This window comes from Blennius ocellaris (genome assembly GCF_963422515.1).
Source record: "Blennius ocellaris genome assembly, chromosome: 13".
Classification (NCBI taxonomy): Eukaryota; Metazoa; Chordata; class Actinopteri; order Blenniiformes; family Blenniidae; genus Blennius; species Blennius ocellaris.
Genome location: NC_137662.1, coordinates 24,910,124 through 24,928,536, shown reverse-complemented (window position 1 = coordinate 24,928,536; position 18,413 = coordinate 24,910,124). Strand labels below are relative to the sequence as shown.

At 54.0% G+C, this 18,413-nt stretch overlaps 3 protein-coding genes across 3 annotated transcripts in view; 1 reads left to right on the top strand and 2 right to left on the bottom strand.

Annotated features, from left to right (window-relative positions):
* Positions 1 to 539: 539 nt before the first annotated feature.
* Positions 540 to 5,760, bottom strand: prkn (parkin RBR E3 ubiquitin protein ligase). Its single transcript, XM_080507548.1, has 11 exons — positions 5,683 to 5,760; positions 5,132 to 5,295; positions 4,476 to 4,728; positions 4,299 to 4,414; positions 3,521 to 3,604; positions 3,262 to 3,377; positions 3,027 to 3,163; positions 2,755 to 2,816; positions 2,314 to 2,544; positions 785 to 902; positions 540 to 694 (listed from the first exon to the last, which is right to left on the bottom strand). Exons 1-11 carry the CDS (start codon positions 5,687 to 5,689, stop codon positions 591 to 593), a joined length of 1,392 nt encoding a protein of 463 aa, XP_080363674.1. The 5' UTR covers positions 5,690 to 5,760; the 3' UTR covers positions 540 to 590.
* On the top strand, positions 5,707 to 8,282 carry LOC308138653 (uncharacterized protein; the record flags this gene model as incomplete). The annotated part of the gene is made up of 6 exons (XM_080507867.1): positions 5,707 to 5,786; positions 5,848 to 6,049; positions 6,691 to 6,865; positions 6,962 to 7,327; positions 7,660 to 7,888; positions 7,979 to 8,282. 6 exons carry the CDS (start codon positions 5,707 to 5,709, stop codon positions 8,133 to 8,135), a joined length of 1,209 nt encoding a protein of 402 aa, XP_080363993.1. The 3' UTR covers positions 8,136 to 8,282.
* A 1,114-nt stretch (positions 8,283 to 9,396) lies between these two features.
* Positions 9,397 to 18,413, bottom strand: part of LOC308138436 (uncharacterized protein) — a 9,254-nt gene continuing 237 nt past the window's right edge. The window contains exons 2-3 of the mRNA XM_080507547.1: positions 13,347 to 14,042; positions 9,397 to 11,313 (exon numbers count right to left, since the gene is read on the bottom strand). Of these exons, the coding sequence (XP_080363673.1) occupies positions 10,320 to 11,313; positions 13,347 to 13,954 (1,602 nt within the window). The 5' untranslated portion in view covers positions 13,955 to 14,042 and the 3' untranslated portion in view covers positions 9,397 to 10,319. The remainder of the gene's footprint in view (positions 11,314 to 13,346; positions 14,043 to 18,413) is intronic.

The following is an 18,413-nucleotide window of genomic DNA, read 5'->3' as shown; positions in this document are numbered from 1 at the left end:
CATAAAGCCCCTCCCCCTTGTTTTTATTTTGTTTTTGTTGGTTTTTTTGTTTCGTTCTGTTTTTATCTTTTCCTTTTTCTTTCTTTGTTTTATGTCCTTTTGTTTTTGCTTTTGTTATCATTGTTGTGATTATTTAGGTTTTTGCTCTGTTGTTGCTCAGGCTGGTTTCATCTCATGGCAGCTGGAAAATATTTAGATCACTGTGATTACTGTATTATTAAAAATAATTTTTTTTTTATGTAGCACTAACAAGGGTATTGTATGTTTCTCCCCACCAAGTCTCTCTGTCTTTCCTCTCCTCTCCTCCATCCTTTCACCCCAACCGGTCCTCAGAATTCCTCCAATTCCTCTGGTTTCTACAAAGTTTCTCCCTGTTGGGGAGTTTTTCTTTTCCACAGTCACAAACACACCTGCTGCTCATGTGGATGTTGGGCTTTTCTATTTTCTTTATAAAAGCACATTGGAATTAATGTATTTAAAAATGTCTTTCTTTAAAAAAAAAAAAAAAAAAAAAGCCCCTCCCCCACCCCCCAGCATTGTTTTCCAGGTATTATTTTATATCTATGTCAGAAGGCCTGTTGGCCTCCTGTTCATCCGAACCAGTGGTTCCCCATGCAGTCCCTGTTCCAGAACACGCCACAGAGCCAGCACCAGTCCGCGCCACAGCGAGGACAGTGCATGTGCATGCAGCCGCCTGCAGGGGGAGACAAACCACACGTTTGAGGAAGAGTCCTGCAGAACCATGGGGGTGGGGGGGGGGGGGGGTGTCCAGAGGAAGACTCACCGTTTCTCTCCACGGGAACCGAGCACCGCGGGCAGGGTTTGGTCGAGTCCTTGATGCGGAGCAGCGACGCCTGATCCCACCTGGCCCGGAGCGACGCCCCCTCCCCCACCACGAAGCCCTGCAGGGGGGGACCGGAGGGGGCGGAGTCAGTGTCTGTGTGTGTGTGTGTGTGGGGGGGGGGGTAAGTTAACCGGCCGGTGGATATATTATTATTATTATATAAGTATACTATTGTGGCGGGCCGTTATAATCCAGGCCTCTCACCCAGAGGATTATGGGAAAAGGGGCGGGGTTTGAGTTCTCCCGCGGGATTTGAGTTCTTTCCAGTCGAGTTCTGTGAGTTACGAAATAAAGATTCAGCTCTGCCTCATCCTTCACCCTGCCACACTATTACTATTGGTATTATTATTATTACTGATATATATATGTTGTTATTGTTATTTTATTGCTACCATTATTAGTAGTACTATACACGAGTATTATACACTATTACACACTGTTATTATCTGCATTATTGTTATTATTATTATATAATACCTACTTCTAATGGCTCTGCCACTGCACCTTACTATTTATTAGTGTGAATGCAAGACGTTCACACTCTTGAGATTCTGTTTCTGTTTATTCTGGACGTTTTTCGAATCGCTAAAACTCTGGCAATCTTCACCCGTTCGTCACCATTCAAATATCAAATCCTGCAGCTTTTTCGGCACTTTCCGGCTAAGTTCTAGCTTCTTGAAATCTCGTCAACTTTTTAAAATATTTCAACTTTTGTGCAACTTTTGTCCAATCTTAACGGATGGAGAAATGTTTAACTAGTAACTTCTTCAAATCTTAACCGATTTCAACCATTCGACTTTTAAACTGTTCAACTTTTTCAACTGTTTCAATTTTTTTGAAACTTTTCAACTTTTCGAAACTTTTACAACGGACACTTTTTCAACTGTTTGACACTTGTTGAACCTTTTGAAACTAGTTCAACTTTTTGAAACTAGTTCAACTTTATTAACTGGTTCAACTTTTTTCAACTTTTTCAACTTTTTGAAACTAGTTCAACTTTATTAACTGGTTCAACTTTTTGAAACTAGTTCAACTTTTTGAAACTTTTTTCAACTTTTCAACTGTTTTAGCTGTTTCAACTTATTGAAACTTTTTCAACTTTTCCCAACTTTTTTCCACTTTTTCAAAGCATTCCAGTCTCCCTGCTGCAGGCCGACGGCAAAAAGCATTACAGTTTGCATTCACACTATCATGCATTTGCCTTGGGAAACGCAGATCATCTAGTTTATCTTGCTTTTATCTCCTGCTTATTTCTAAGTGCTCATGTTCCGTTCTGTGTTTTACTTTATGTCTTATACCAAGATATTTTTATTTTTTTATTTCTTACTTTTATTCTATTCTATTGTATTTTATAATATTCGTATGTACCAGATTGCTGCAACAAGACAATTTCCCTTCGGGGATGAATAAAGTAATTATCCATCTATCTATCTATCTATCTATCTATCTACATGGCGGCGGCGGCTCACCAATGAGGCGGCCCCGGTGGGCGGGTCCTGGGCGGCGGCACACGCCCCCTGGTGGTCGGCCCCCCTGCAGTGGCGGCAGAAGACGAGGCCGCAGCCGAGGCGGCGGTCGCACTCCACCCTCCTGCCGCCGTCGGGGGGGAGGAGCCCCGCCCCGCAGCCCGCCGCCGGACACATCAGCCCCCCGATGGCCAGCAGACACTCCTCCGCCCCGTACTGGAGGTAGCGCCCGTACTGCCCAGGAGCATCATGGGTAAAAAACTCTCACAACTCCCCTGTTTCACCTCGGCTTTTTTTTTCCAGTTTATCCTGAACACTGAGCGCCTCATTTTAACTTTTAACATTATTAAGAGGTTATTTCATCACGAAGGTTTTCCCTCGAAAGATATGTCATATATTGAGTACTCAGAGTACTCTGAGTACTCTGAGTACTCGGTGTGTCACCTGATCTTCTCCAAGGACCCGGAAATGGTGAACTTCTTTAATCAAAGAGTCGTCGCAGCCCGCTGGAAACACACACACACACACACACACACACACACACAGTTTTTACTCCTCACCTGCACAGGGCAGACCCCACCCCCCTCACCTGCGTAGACCTACCCCCCCCACCCTCACCTGCACAGGGCAGACCTCACCCCCCCCCTCACCTGCACACGGCAGACCTCACCCCCCCCTCACCTGCACACGGCAGACCTCACCCCCCCCCCCCTCACCTGCACAGGGCAGAGTGTATCCGATGTCTGGATGGTGAACAAACCGCCGCTCGTTGAGTAGAGTCTGGCTGTAACCACGGAAACAGTCCAAACAGATCACATGACGCTCAGAGCACTGGAAGACCAGGACCACCTTCCTGTTGGGGGGGGGGGGGGTGTTAGGAGAACTGTCTGTCTGTGTGTGTGTGTGTGTGTGTGTGTGTGTGTGTGTGTGTGTGTGTGTGTGTGTGTTTACATGACATCAGTGCAGGCGATGCAGGGAACGTCTCTGGTGTTGGTCATCAGGAGGTCGAGGGCCACGGAGACGTCGTCTTCTGGTGTGGGGTGAGACGCACACTTCATGTAGAACTCCTGTACACACACACACACACACACACACACACACACACACACACACACACACACACACACACACACACACACACACACACACACACACACGTTGTGTTGAGAGTTGTGGTTCTGACCCTTCCCTGTAAGCCCCGCCCTCTTACCGCTTCGTTGCTATGACAACCATCTGATTGACAGTCGCCGTGGATACGAGCCGGAAGGAGGACGTCGTCCCAACAGGATGGACCCTGGAGTACACACAAAGTACTGCAGTTTGAGTACTGCACCACGACATCTAAAATGAAAGTACTCCAGTAGAGGTACTCCAGTGGAGGTACTCCAGTAGAAGTACTCCAGTAGAAGTACTCCAGTGGAAGCACTCTAGTAGAAGTACTCCAGTAGAGGTACTCCAGTGGAGGTACTCCAGTAGAAGTATTCCAGTAGAAGTACTCCAGGAGAAGTGTTCTAGTAGAAGTACTCCAGTAGAGGTACTCCAGTAGAAGTACTCCAGTAGAAGTACTCCAGTAGAGGTACTCCAGTGGAGGTACTCCAGTAGAAGTACTCCAGGAGAAGTATTCTAGTAGAAGTACTCCAGTAGAGGTACTCCAGTAGAAGTACTCCAGTAGAGGTAATCCGGTAGAAGTACTCCAGTGGAGGTACTCCAGTAGAAGTACTCCAGGAGAAGTATTCTAGTAGAAGTACTCCAGTAGAGGTACTCCAGTAGAAGTACTCCAGTAGAGGTAATCCGGTAGAAGTACTCCAGTAGAAGTACTCCAGTAGAGGTACTCCAGTAGAAGCACTCCAGTAGAAGTACTCCAGTAGAAGTACTCCAGTAGAGGTACTCCAGTAGAAGCACTCCAGTAGAAGTACTCCAGTAGAGGTACTCCAGTGGAGGTACTCCAGTAGAAGTACTCCAGTAGAAGTACTCCAGTACTACCTCACCCTGCTGAGCGTCAGCGTCGTCTGCTTGCAGCCGCGACATCGAACTCGTAGTTTTCCAGGATTTATCGACTTGCAGCTTTTGCAGTACACAAAGAAAGTACTGCAACTACTCTCACCTGTACACACAAAGTACACATGATGAATACTTGCTACACACACACACACACACACACTGACCTCCGGGAGCTGCAGGCTCCTCCTCCTCCTCCTTGGCTCCTCCTCCTGTCTGGTCCTCCAGCGCCACCTCCAGGCCGGAGGAGGTGGAGAGGAGGCGCGAGGAGCTCAGGTCCAGCCGGGTCAGACTGTCCTGCTCCTCCTCTCTCCTCCTAGACGGACGCTCCTGCAGGGGGGGCAGCTGAGAGGAGGAGGAGGAGGAGCCTGACGGAGGAAGGACCACATGGACTGTACTCTGCTCCGGGACGTCACAACCCTGAGAGGAGGAGGAGGAAGAAGAAGAAGAAGAGGAAGAGGAGGAGGAAGAGGAGGTGGGAGAAGAGGAGGAAGAAGAGGAAGAGGAGGTGGAGGAGGAAGAGGAGTTTGATTCAAAACTAAAATGATTTTTTGAGGAAAAAAACAAAACTTGTAGGTAAAAATCTCTGTAGTCGTCCTCCTCTTCCTCTTCTTCCTCCTCCTCCTCCTCTTCCTCCTTCTCCTCCTCCTCCTCCTCCCCACTGTTATATGGGACTCTGTCTGTCCCTCCATCTCTCTCTGTCCTCGACCCTCCAAACAGAACCCCAGACTCTCCTCCTCCTCCTTGAGCCTCTGGTTCTGCAGGTTCCTCTAAACTTGTTCATGCTTGCCCCCCCCCCCCCTCCACCCCCACCCCCCCTCACCTGCAGGGTGCAGCAGCTCTGCAGTTCCCTCCCAGCAAACAGAACCCGGAGCTGCTCCGGCCGGACCCCCTGCTGACCCCCGACCACCTCCTTCAGCTCCGCCACGCTGGACTCCTCCTGCAGCTCCACCGCCACCCCCGGCCCCAGGTTGTACCGCACAAACACTGCACACACACACACACACACACACACACACACACACACACACACACACAGTGTGACCTTTGACCCCCCAGCAGCTGCCCAGTCCTCCTGCCAGCAGAAACAGACCCCACTGAGGGAAGCATTAGCATTAGCCTGTATCCACCAGAGGTGTGATTAGCATTAGCATTAGCATGGAGCATTAATATATTCAAATACCGGCTCAGTACTTTATATATCAGCTGTTCGCTGCGTCTGGTTGTCTTTAGTTCATAACAAGTTCATAACAATTTCATAACAAGTCCATCACAAGACCGCTCCGTTTCCGGGTCCGCACGGTTCGGACCTGGTCCGCACGGTTCGGACCGGGTCCGCACGGTTCGGACCGGGTCCGGTTCGGTTCAACTCACCGATCATTCGTCTCTCCGTCCTTCATGCGTGTTTACAGCGCGGCCGCGGTGCATCCTGGGAGCTGGAGTCCCGCTCCGCTCGGGAGGAACTACAGCCGAACTACGTCACCGGAAGTGAGGATAAATCTGAATTTTAAATAAAGCTGGTTTTTTTCTTTGTGTGAGGACCCCGGACCTGAACCCGGACCTGGACCTGGACGTGGACCCGAACCCGGACCCGGACCCGGACTCGGACCTGAAGCAGGACTTTGAACCCGGAGCGTTTTATCAGCCCGTTGGAGTCCCGGTCCGTGTGCTGATGGGGGACAGTACGGACTGCAGCGTCCTGCAGCGGAGCCTCACCGGGACCGGGACCGGGACCGGGACGGTGAGGCTGTGTGGGTCAGGGAAAAGGGGGGCGGGTGCGGGTGGGAGGGGGCGGGTGCGGGTTAGAAGGATTTGATCCGCCACTCAGACCCGGGCTCATTAAGTCGTTAATTAGATGCCAGTTCCGGTGAGGAGCCGCGGTGCTGCAGCGGACCGTCCGTTCTGATTGGTTCCGGCCGCAGCGGGTTCAGGACTCAGTTCCGGGTTCAAACCTGGTTCCGGGCGACTTTTTTAACGCTTCTTCACGCCAGACGGAGGTTCAGCAGGTCCACCGGGCGGCCAGCGGGGGGCGCTGCGCCCCCTCGGAACCGACCCAGATTAGAACCGGTCCAGACTAGAACCCCCCCCCCCCCCCCCCTCCGCCGTTCACGGGTAAAAACGTGTCGTTTTGCGTTTTTTTTTGCTTTAGAAAAGTTTTGCGTTTCCCACATTTTGAAAACGGTAGCAGTTGTCCTGTGTCGCCACCAGGGGGCGCTGCGCCGGCCTGTAGGCCACCAGTGGACTCCGGGTCGTAGCGGTTCTGGATATAGAGAGAGTTCGTCACATTAACCGTTGTTCTTCGTTCTTTGCGACTGTTGTGTCGTCGTGGAAACGGTTGACCGGACTCTGTGGTGTCTCTGGCGCCCCCCCCCCCCCCTGCAGGTGGTGAAGCTGGAGTCGGGTCTGCCGGGTCTTCCGGGTCTGCCGGGTCTGCCGGGTCTGAGCTCGGCTCACGACTCGGAGCTTCACTTCCTCCGCTCGCGGGTCCGAGAGCTGGAGAGGGAGAAGTCGGAGCTGGTGGCCGAAAACCACCGCCTGAAGAACATGCTGGTCCACGGTGAGTCCAGAGACCCGGACCGGACCCGGACCGGCTGGGTCTGACTCGGTTCCTGCTCTAACTTGCCGGATTTTACCCCCCCCCCCCCCCCCACAGAAATCCCGGGGCTCCTGTCCAGCATGTGGCAGACCATAGGTCAGGTCAACGGCCACCACTCCGTCTCCGTGGCGACAGACAACGGCTACCACCCGTACTCGCACCAGAGCCACGCGGCGGCGCAGGACCCGGACTTCAGCCCCGAGGTCCACGTCAAGCAGGTCCAGGAGGAGCTGAGCGAGGACCTGTCCTGGGCCCCGCTGGGCTCCGAGGACGAGGAGGAGGAGGAGGAGTCGGGGGGGGGCCCACCTGGTCCTGGGGAGCCACATGGGGGAGGAGGCGCCGCTGTGCAGCCAGACCGACATGGAGGAGCTGAGGAGGAGCTGCTCCGAGAGCCAGTGCACCGCGGGGGACCAGAACCTCCAGGTAAGAGTCTGGTCCGGTCCGGGGCGGTCCGGTCCGGTCCTGGGTGGTCCGGTCCGGGGCAGTCTGGTCCGGTCCAGTCCGGGGCGGTCCGGTCCGGGGAAGTCCAGTCCGGTTGGGGGCGGTCCGGTCCGGGGCGGTCCGGTCCGGGGCAGTCCAGTCCGGGGCAGTCTAGTCCGGTCCGGGGTAGTCCAGTCCGGTCCGGGGTGGTCTGGTCCAGGGCAGTCCAGTCCGGGGTTGTCCGGTCCGGGGCGGTCCGGTCCGGGGCAGTCCAGTCTGGGGAAGTCCGGTCCGGTGTGGTCCGGTCCGGGTGCAGACTGTTGGCTGTGTTCCAGGTGAGCCAGGTGGAGGTGTACCCGGGCTCCGGGGTCCTCTGCGACGGCCCGTCGTGGCAAGCGGCCAATCAGGCGCAGTCGCCCACGGCGATGGCCCGCATGCTGCTGCTGGGCGTGTTCGATACGACCACCCTGATGAACAGCAACCTGCGGGGGGGGCGGAGCCGCCGGCCCGCCTTCCAGCAGCAACGCAACGCGCTGGACCCGCACAAGACCAATGCCATCTTCAGTAAGTCCACTGTGACTCCTCCCCCCCCCCCCCCCCCCCCCACACTTTAAAGCCCCTCCCCCTCTGAACGGCCTCCCCTCTCCCCCTCAGACGCCATACTGGCTCGGTTCCCTCTCGCCAAGAAAGGCGTCATCGGCTCCTGCATCAACTCCAAGCTGTCGGAGATGAGGTTCCGCTCCCGGCGAGCCAATCGGGAGCAGCACTTCTTCTGACGGACGGCCGGAGGCTCCGCCTACCTCAACACTAGGAAATGACAAAAAAGTGACTGCTTAGCGACGCCGCGGCGTCCCGACCAACCGGGTCGCCGCGGCGTCCGGCGGGGGGGCCGGACCAATGAGATCGCGGCGGCGGCGGCGTCCGGCGGCCCGACCAATGAGGACCCTCCGAGCACGCAGACGATATAAAAGTTCAGGTTCTGGTGTCAAAAGTGTTTGTAACTTGTTTTAAATGTTTGTTTTTACCATTTGTGTTGTTATGTTTGTTATAAATTATCAATAAAGTTGACTTGACTCATGAGTGTGTGTTGGAGAACGTGAGCTGCTGGTGATGAGGGTGAGGGTGAAGATGTGGGTGAGGATCAGGATGAAGATGAGGGTGAGGATGAAGATGAGGGTGAGGATCAGGATGAAGATGAGGGTGAGGATGAAGATGTGGGTGAGGATCAGGATGAAGATGAGGGTGAGGATGAAGATGAGGGTGAGGATCAGGATGAAGATGAGGGTGAGGATGAAGATGAGGGTGAGGATCAGGATGAAGATGAGGGTGAGGATGAAGATGTGGGTGAGGATCAGGATGAAGATGAGGGTGAGGATCAGGATGAAGATGAGGGTGAGGATGAAGATGTGGGTGAGGATCAGGATGAAGATGAGGGTGAGGATGAAGATGTGGGTGAGGATCAGGATGAAGATGAGGGTGAGGATGAAGATGTGGGTGAGGATCAGGATGAAGATGAGGGTGAGGATGAAGATGAGGGTGAGGATCAGGATGAAGATGAGGGTGAGGATCAGGATGAAGATGTGGGTGAGGATCAGGATGAAGATGAGGGTGAGGGTGAAGATGAGGGTGAAGATGAAGATGAGGATGAGGATGAAGATAAGGGTGAGGATGAAGATGTGGGTGAGGATCAGGATGAAGATGAGGGTGAGGATCAGGATGAAGATGAGGGTGAGGATCAGGATGAAGATGAGGGTGAGGATCAGGATGAAGATGTGGGTGAGGATCAGGATGAAGATGAGGGTGAGGGTGAAGATGAAGATGAGGGTGAGGATGAAGATGAAGATGAGGGTGAAGATGAGGATGAGGATGAAGATGAGGATGAAGATGAGGATGAGGATGAAGGTGAAGATGAGGGTGAGGATGAGGGTGAGGGTGAAGATGAAGATGAGGGTGAAGATGAAGATGAGGGTGAGGATGAAGATGAAGATGAGGATGAGGATGAAGATGAAGATGAAGAGTGGAGAGAAACGGACTCAGGCTAGTTTTAGAGGATTTATTACAAAACAGACAGAACATGTCAGTGGGTTTATTTTTTTCTCTAGAACACGATACAATGACCAACAACCTTCTACCTGCACGTGGCCCCGCCCACTCAGCGACACAGCCAACGACACGCACCTGAACGACCGCAAACTAACGGGGGAGGGGGGGAGGAGGGGGTTAAATAAATAATCCACCATTAAATTAAGTCCACTTCACACCGAAAGAACCAAAGGAGCAGTGTGTGTGTGTGTGTGTGGGAGGGGGGGGTCAACTGGGGGGGGGGGGGCAAAGTGCCAATAAAACAACCACAGCCAATCATAAACAGACATGGGGGAAGTGGGCGGGGCCTGAAGGAGAGGTCACGCTGCAGCAGTCAGACCGCGGTGGTGGAAGCTGATTGGCTGCCGACCGGTCCTGCTTGCTTTGTTCTATAAATAAATTCAAACCGTCCAATCAGAGCGAGCGGCTGCCGTCCAATCGCAGCACTGCATTCAGGCCTCCGTCAGAACTACCATTCCCCCCCCCCCCCCCCCAAAAATGTCGTGTGCCCAGGTGGCTGATGGGGGGGGAAATGGACTGTGAAAGGGGCGGAGTGAAGGTGAACGTACGGCGGGGGGAGGGGTGGTGGGCGGGGCCAGGAGCGGGTGGAAACACTTTTAAGATTTAATCCTATAGGTGCGATGATCTAACGGCCGCGCGGGGAGAGTTCCACCATACGACCATACAAAGGAAGTCCCTCCCGCTATCTACAACCGGGACAGGAGTCGACCACTTCCTGTTTCCCTTCACCTGACGCCGGCCGCGCGGAACCCGTCCAAACTTGTATCCAGAACACAACGGAACTTTCCAGAACTGGTACCAGAAGCAGTCTGAGCCGGCCCGGAGAGAGAGAGAGAGGAGGGGGGGGGCGGGTGGGGGGGGGGGTGGTGGTGGTGGGCGGAGCCGAGCGCCGTCACTCCGAGTCGGACTCCAGCGGCGCGGTCTCGTCCAGCAGGGGGCCCTTGATGCACTTGGCGGCGGCGGCGGCCATGCGGGCGCGCTGCTCCTCCTCCAGGTGGGCCTTCTTGTGGCGGGAGAAGCTCGACGAGTGCATGAAGGTTTTGTTGCAGGCGGCGCACGTGTACGTCTTGTTCTTGGCGGCGGGGACGGCGCCGGCCTTGGCGTGCGGCTGCTGCGGCGCCTTTCCCCGCACGCCGCCGCCGCCACCGCCGCCGCCCACGCCGTCGGCCGCCCGGTGGGTCTGCTGGTGCCGCGCCAGGCTGGACGAGTGGCTGAAGCGCTTCCCGCACTGGCCGCAGCCGTAGCCCCCGACGTCCACCACCGCCGTCCCGACGCCGCCGCCGCTCCCGTCCTCCTCCTCCTCCTCCTCCTCCTCCTCCGAGGTGGCGAAGCCCCGCTTGGCGGCGGCGGCGGCGCGGCCGCCCCCCCGGCGGCGGCGGTTCTTCTTGCACAGCGTGTAGAAGTTGGGCTTGTCGCGGGAGCAGAGCTTGAGGCGGATCTTGAGGTCGGACGAGGTCTCGGCCAGGTTCTCCTTGCCGGGCGTGTAGTTGTCCAGCAGCTCCTTGACGTGGGTCACCTGGTGCTTGGACAGCTGCGTGGACGTCCGGAAGCTCATGTCGCACTGCGGGCAGGCGTAGAACTTGTCGCCGCCCTGGCTGTGGATGATGGCGGCGGGGAGCATGTGCTGCGGCAGCGGCGGCGGCAGCGTCGGCGTCGGCGGCGGCGGCGGCTTCCTCTTGGACTTCTTGTTCTTGCCACCGCCCTTCATGGTGTGGCGCAGGGCGGCCATGGCGGGGACGAGGGCGGCGTCCTTGGGGAGGCCTTTGCCCTTCTTGTGGATCAGGCGGTGGCGCGACAGGCTGGAGCTGTGGTTGAACTCCTTCCCGCAGATGTTGCAGGGGTGGATCCGCCGCTTCCCGTGCAGCCGCAGGTGGCTGCCCAGCATCCTGCCGGGGAGACACAGCCAATCAGCACACTGCTAACTGAGCGAACACCGATAACTGAGCGAACACCGATAACTGACTAACTGAGCTAACACTGCTAACTGAGCTAACACCGATAACTGAGCTAACTGAGCTAACACTGTTAACTGAGCTAACACTGCTAACTGACCTAACACTGCTAACTGAGCTGACACCGCTAACTGAGCTAACACTGGTAACTGAGCTGACACCACTAACTGAGCTAACACTGCTAACTGACCTAACACTGCTAACTGAGCTGACACCGCTAACTGAGCTAACACTGCTAACTGAGCTGACACCACTAACTGAGCTAACACTGCTAACTGACCTAACACTGCTAACTGAGCTGACACCGCTAACTGAGCTAACACTGCTAACTGAGCTGACACCACTAACTGAGCTAACACTGCTAACTGAGCTAACACTGCTAACTGAGCTAACACTGCTTACTGAGCTAACACCACTAACAGTGACAACTGAGCCAACACTGCAAACTGAGCTAACATTACTAACACTGCTAACTAGGCTAACATTGCTAACAGTGCTAACTGAGCAAACATTGCTAACTGAGCTAACACCAGTAATTGAGCCAACAGTGCTAACTGAACTAACAGTGCTAACTGAGCTAACACCACTAACAGTGCTAACTGAGCTAACAGTGCTAACATTACTAACAGTGCTAACTGAGCTAACGCCATTAACTGAACGAACGCCACTAACACTGCTAACTGAGCTAACAGTGCTAATAGGGCTCCTGTGTGGTTGCAGAGTTTAGGCTCCGCTGCTCCTCGTGGTGTTCATGTGTAGTTTTCTCTGGCCCGCTACAGACCGCCGTGTCAGAGGTCAGAGGTCACGTGTCTCTAACGGCGCTTCTCCACGGAGGCTTTATTGTAGCAAAACTATTTGTCACTGCGTAAAGAGTCGCCTGTCTGCATTTCAATGTGTAAAAGAATTTACCAACGTGAAACTGAATCTGCAAAAGTCGTCTTGTAGTTTGCCTGTCTGTAATTAAGGTATTTAAATGTGTAAAAAAAAAAAAAGCAAGGCTCACAGGAACTTTCATTGAGGCTGCTCACCGCTCTGCTGCTCTGTACCTCAGTAGGTGCAGGCAGGTGTACAGGGCAGGTGGCGCCATACGTCGCTGTGGGCAGGATGTAGACAGACAATCAGCACAGACCGTAGAATAAACTGTTTGATACACCGCCGGTGATAAAGTGTCCATGTGTGTCACGAGTGATAAATAACATCCTCTTAGAAATAAATAATACACAAATAACCACTGGAGTCCTGCAGCAGTGGAATCAAACCCTCGTTACGGCAGCAGCCCACTGGATCTGCATTTCTATTTCCTTGCTGCAATTATCGGAATAATCAGAGCCCATTAAATAGATTTAATACACAAAATGCTTGTCAGAAACCACGTACGCTTTAATTCTGTGACTTAGACCAGAAACCGTCAGAGTGAAGGCGCCTGTGAGCCTGAGCTCAGGGCAGCAAAACCCCGGCTTTACACCTGAGAGGCCTTCTACTGCAGCGAAAGTCACGTGCAAAAAACTCTCTGTGTTATTATGTATTGACTAATATTATTACATGTACTAATTCTAATACAGCTCAGCACATTTATTTATTTTTTTTACACATTTATATACGTAATTACAGACGGGCAAATTACAAGACGACTTTTGCAGATTCAGGTTCACACTGTTAATTTCTTTGACACGTAACTTTCCTACGATATTTTTCCGCCAGTGCCTCCTCACCTCGCCCTACAGTACGGCCGCGGTCACCGTGCACCGGATATTTACTTAAACAGTAGATATTTTAACATGTTTATGATGTTTAAGATGGATTTTCCCAGTCCGGTGTTTCGGTTCAACTGGTGCCCGTGTTAACTGGTGACTTCGGTTGGCAGCAGCTGATGTTTTCTGCTCAAACTCGGCTTCAAGTCGAATCAGTGACCGAGCCAGAGGCCCCGCCCCCCCCCCCCAGCGTCCAGGCCCCGCCCCCAGACTCACCTGCTGCCTTTGAAGCTCATGCCGCAGTGGGGGCAGGTGTAGCGGGCGTCCTGGGGCGCGGCCTCCAGCGCCCGCTTGGCGGGCGGCGCGGCGCCCTTGCCGGTGTGCGTCTGCTGGTGGCGGTACAGGCTGGAGGCGTGGCTGTAGCACTTGCCGCAGTAGCCGCAGCGGTACTGCCGCTCGTCCGGCTCGTAGTCCGCCTGGTCCGAGTCGGCGTCCAGGTGGCTGCCCCCCGCCTCCACCAGCACCTCCTGCTCCTCCCCCTCCTCCTCCTCGCCGTCCTCCTCCTCCTCCTCTTCCTCCTCCTCCTCCTCCTCCTCCTCGTCAGAGTCCGTCTTTATCTCCACGCTCTGCTCCGTCACCTCGCACGGGTACACCTCCTCGTACGGCGCGAAGAAGGCCTCGTCCGCCTCCATCTTCAGGTGGTCCACCGTCAGGTCCGACGCCTCGTCCGAGTCCCGCTTCACGCAGGAGATGGTGAACTTTGACCCCACCTCCGCCCACTTCACCACGTACTCGATGGGCTGCGTGTCCAGCTCCACCGTGATGAAGTCCGCGCCCAGGGCGTCCGACTCCGACACCGTCAGCTCCGCCTCCGAGTCCTCCATCCTGACCACCTCTGCAGGACGGGGGCGGGGGTGGGGGTGGGGGGGCGGTGGGGGGGGGCGAGGACAGGCAGCACAGAGTGGGCGGGGCCTGGGGGAGGGGCGAAAACAGAAGAGGGAACTTTTTAGGCCGACTGTAGAGAGAGAACACAAGAGGTGTGTGTGTGTGTGTGTGTGTGTCATCCAAGACCATGTGGTTTCCTCCCCACGTCACCATGAACCGCCTCGGGGCCTGCAGTACACCTGCCAGGCCTCTAGGGGCACTGTGACGCACCAAAAAGGACATGCAGCACATAGAACTATAGAAGTAGACTCCTGTTCATGAACTTGTAAATAACTCTGACTTCTATAGCTCTATGCTCACGCTGTTGTGGAGGAGGAGGACCTGGAGCCCCGCCCACTAAGATGTCATTGAGAAGCGCAGATCTGATTGGCCGGCTCGACTTTAATGGAGGAAACTGGTGGTGCAGCGGTAGAATTGTAGCGGTAGAATCTCATTTCCTGGTGGTGGTGCAGCGAGTGACGACACCAACACCACCCAGAATCTGTGGTCCTGGTGGTGCAGCGGTAGAATATCTCATTTCCTGTTGGTGCAGTGGTAGAATTGTAGAGCTGTGGCAGTAGAATATCTCATTTCCTGGTGGTGCAGCAGTAGAATCTCATTTCCTGGGGGTGCAGCGGTAGAATTGTAGGACTGTGGCGGTAGAATATCTCATTTCCTGGTGGTGCAGTGAGAATTGTAGAACTGTGGCGGTAGAATATCTCATTTCCTGGTGGTGCAGTGAGAATTGTAGAACTGTGGCGGTGGAATCTAATTTCCTGGTGGTGCAGCGGTAGAATTGCAGTGGTAGAATCTCATTTCCTGGTGGTGCAGTGGTAGAGTTGTAGAACTGTAGTGGTAGAATATCTCATTTCCTGGTGGTGCAGTGAGAATTGTAGAATTGTAGCGGTAGAATCTAATTTCCTGGTGGTGCAGCGGTAGAATCGTAGCGGTAGAATCTCATTTCCTGGTGGTGCAGCGGTAGAATCTCATTTCCCGGTGGTGCAGTGTGAGAATTGTAGAACTGTTGCGGTAGAATCGCATTTCCCAGTGGTGCAGCGGTAGAATTATAGAATTGTAGCGGTAGAATCTCATTTCCCAGTGGTGCAGCGGTAGAATTATAGAATTGTAGCGGTAGAATCTCATTTGCAGTGGTGCAGCGGTAGAACTGTGGCTGTAGAATATCTCATTTCCCGGTGGTGCAGTGGTAAAATTGTAGAACTGTAGCGGTAGAATCACATATCCTAGTGGTGCAGCAGTAGAACTGTAGCGGTAGAATCACATTTCCTAGTGGTGCAGCAGTAGAACTGTAGCGGTAGAATCAAATCTCCTAGTGGTGCAGCAGTAGAACTGTAGCGGTAGAATATTTCATTTCCTGGTGGTGCAGTTGTAGAATTGTAGAACTATAGCGGTAGAATCTCTTCACCTGGTGGTGCAGCGGTAGAAAGGGATCAGTGCGGATCAGCGTGGTTTTCATAAAGTTGTGGATAAAAAAAGTTGAGCTTCCACTTTATTTTGGTAATCAGTGGAGTCACTACATCCTGTCCGGCAAGTATTACCTCACAGGCCACTTCCTGCTGCCGTTATTAAATCATCCTGCTTTATTTGTCTGTTTAGGAGAAAACTCAAAAACGACTGAGAGAGAGAGAGAGAGAGACAGAGAGACAGAGAGAGAGAGAGAGAGAGAGAGACAGAGAGAGAGAGAGAGAGAGAGAGAACAGATAAATGGCTGCAGTTTTTAGTTCTCAACACGTCTTTCAGGTTTCCCTCCTCTTATCAGTACTCTGAGTACTCCGAGTACTCGACAGGACAGGTTCACTGCCACGTGACGTCACCGCTCCACTGCAGAGGGCATGGTGTCACGTGACCTCCGACCTCTTTGCCCAGCAGCCCCCTGAGCCTTGCTCGGTCACGTGACCTCTGCCGGTCTCGCGCCTTAATAAACCCGCCAGAGCGGAGCGGACCGGACCGGGCGGCGCCGGGCCGCAGATCGAGCGCTCCCCGCCGGTGGACTTTGACGTGTGTCACCGGGAGCCTCTGCGTTGAGGGGGTGCGTTCGATTTGCGGCGCGGCGCCGCCGGCCCCCCCCCCTGTTCGGAGCGGTGCTCCTCCGCCGGAGGAGAGCCGCTCCCTCCGGGGACGTTCCGAGTCCGCACCCCGCGGTCCGCGCTCGGTCCGATCCGGGCCCGCCGCAGACCCGAGCCCGGTCCGGACCGGACCGGACCGGACCGGACCGGACCGCGGGTCCCCGCCGGAGGAAGCGCGGGCCCGACGCGGTCACAGTAAGAAAAGCCTCCCGGTACTTACGGAGGGCACCGGGCGGGGCGGCCCGGACTTAGCGGGGTTACCGGGGCGGGGGTACCGGGTCGGAGGTACCGACAGATCCACCGGGAGAACCGTCACAATAAACAGGAAGTGGACGGACAAAGAGCATGCTGGAAAAAGGATTAAATGGCTGCAAAGGCCGGAAGCACCGCGCGGGCCTTCATAATAAGAGAGCCGGAAGATTTAAAAAAATAAATAAAATAAAATATATATAAATATAAAACGCTCAAGCAGAGTGCGGTACTGGGCGGTGCAGCAGTTCAAATACTGAAGTACTGCTCTACTGTGTGTGTGTGAGAGAGAGAGAGAGAGAGAGAGAGAGAGAGAGAGAGAGAGAGAGAGAGAGAGAGAGAGAGAGAGAGAGAGAGAGAGAGAGAGAGAGAGAGAGAGAGAGAGAGAGAGAGAGAGAGAGAGAGAGAGAGAGAGAGAGAGAGAGAGAGAGAGAGAGAGAGAGAGAGACCAAAAAAGGTTAATGTTCATAACTGGTGATTCTAAATTCAACTGGGACAGACTGCGAGTGTCCACCTGTCCCTGGGGAAGAAGGGTCACCTGTCCAGGTGTTTCCTGCCCTCACCTGTCCAGGTGCAACTCCTCCAGTACCTGTCCTGAACAGGATAAGAGGTGTAGAAGACGGATCTAGAACTTTACCATAATGTCTGTATGGTACTCGTCCGTCGTCGTTTAGACGTGACATGATTTGATGACAGGAAGTGTGATGTCAGACAGGAAGTGTGATGTCAGACAGGAAGTGTGATTTCAGACAGGGGGCCGTTTCTCAATATGTCTACTTGCCTTCTTGGTATTTCTCATCAGTAATCAACAAGCACTGATCCACTTGGAAGTATGCATGAAATACCTGGATGTCTTTTGGCTCCGCCCACTTTAGGACCCATCAGGGCAATTGGGCAAGAAATTCAGAATGTCTGTACTTCCAAGTACGGACTTGCGAGTACGAACTTTCGTACTTGGAACTGAGAAACAGCCAGAGAGTGTGACGTCAGACAGGAAGTGTGACGTCAGACAGGAAGTGTGACGTCAAGACAGGAAGTGTGGCGGTTCTCCGGTTCTCCTCCGGCCACCTGGAGAACAGCGGTGAACTCCGGTCGCTCCCGTGTTTCTGCATTTTGTCCTCCGAAAGCCACGTTCTGCAGTTTAATTGTATTTTAACAGTTTTCTTTTTTCACTCTTTTCTCTTCTGAGGAGCTGGAGGACGAGGAAGAGGAGAAGGAATGAGGAAGAGGAGAGAAGGAAGAGGAGAGGAGGAAGAGGAGAAGGAAGGAGGGAGAGGAGGAAGAGGAGAAGGAAGGAGGAAGAGGAGAGGAGGAAGAGGAGAAGGAAGAGGAAGAGGAGAGAAGGAACGAGGAAGAGGAGAGAAGGAATGAGGAAGAGGAGAGAAGGAAGAGGAAGAGGAGAGAAGGAACGAGGAAGAGGAGAGAAGGAAGAGGAAGAGGAGAGAAGGAAGAGGAGAGAAGGGAGAGGAAGAGGAGAGAAGGAACGAGGAAGAGGAGAGAAGGAATGAGGAAGAGGAGAGAAGGAAGAGGAAGAGGAGAGAAGGAACGAGGAAGAGGAGAGAAGGAACGAGGAAGAGGAGAGAAGGAAGAGGAGAGAAGGGAGAGGAGAGGAGGAAGAGGCGAAGGAACGAGGAAGAGGAGAGAAGGAAGAGGAAGAGGAGAGAAGGAACGAGGAAGAGGAGAGAAGGAAGAGGAGAGGAGGAAGAGGAGAGGAGGACAGGAGCAAGGAAGGTGGTGGAAGGAGAATGGAAAGGAGGAGGAAAAAGAAGATGAAGGAGAGAAAGAGGAGAAGGAGGAAAAGAGAAATAAGGTCGGGAAAGGAGGAGGATGAAGAGAGATGAAAAAGAGGGAGAGAAAGAAGAAGGAGACAGGTAAAAAAAAGGAGGTCGAGGAAACGGAAAGAGGAGGACCAAGAAGGAGGAGCCGCTCCGTCCTCCTCCGGCTCCGGGTCTGGGGGATGTGGGGGAGTGGAGGGGTGGAGGGGTGGAGGGGGGGTGGTTGGGGGCTTTAGCGGGGCTGCGGCGGCCCTGAGGCCGGGGAACGCGGCTCGGCCTCCCGCTGTCTCCTCCGGCTGGATGTCCGCGTT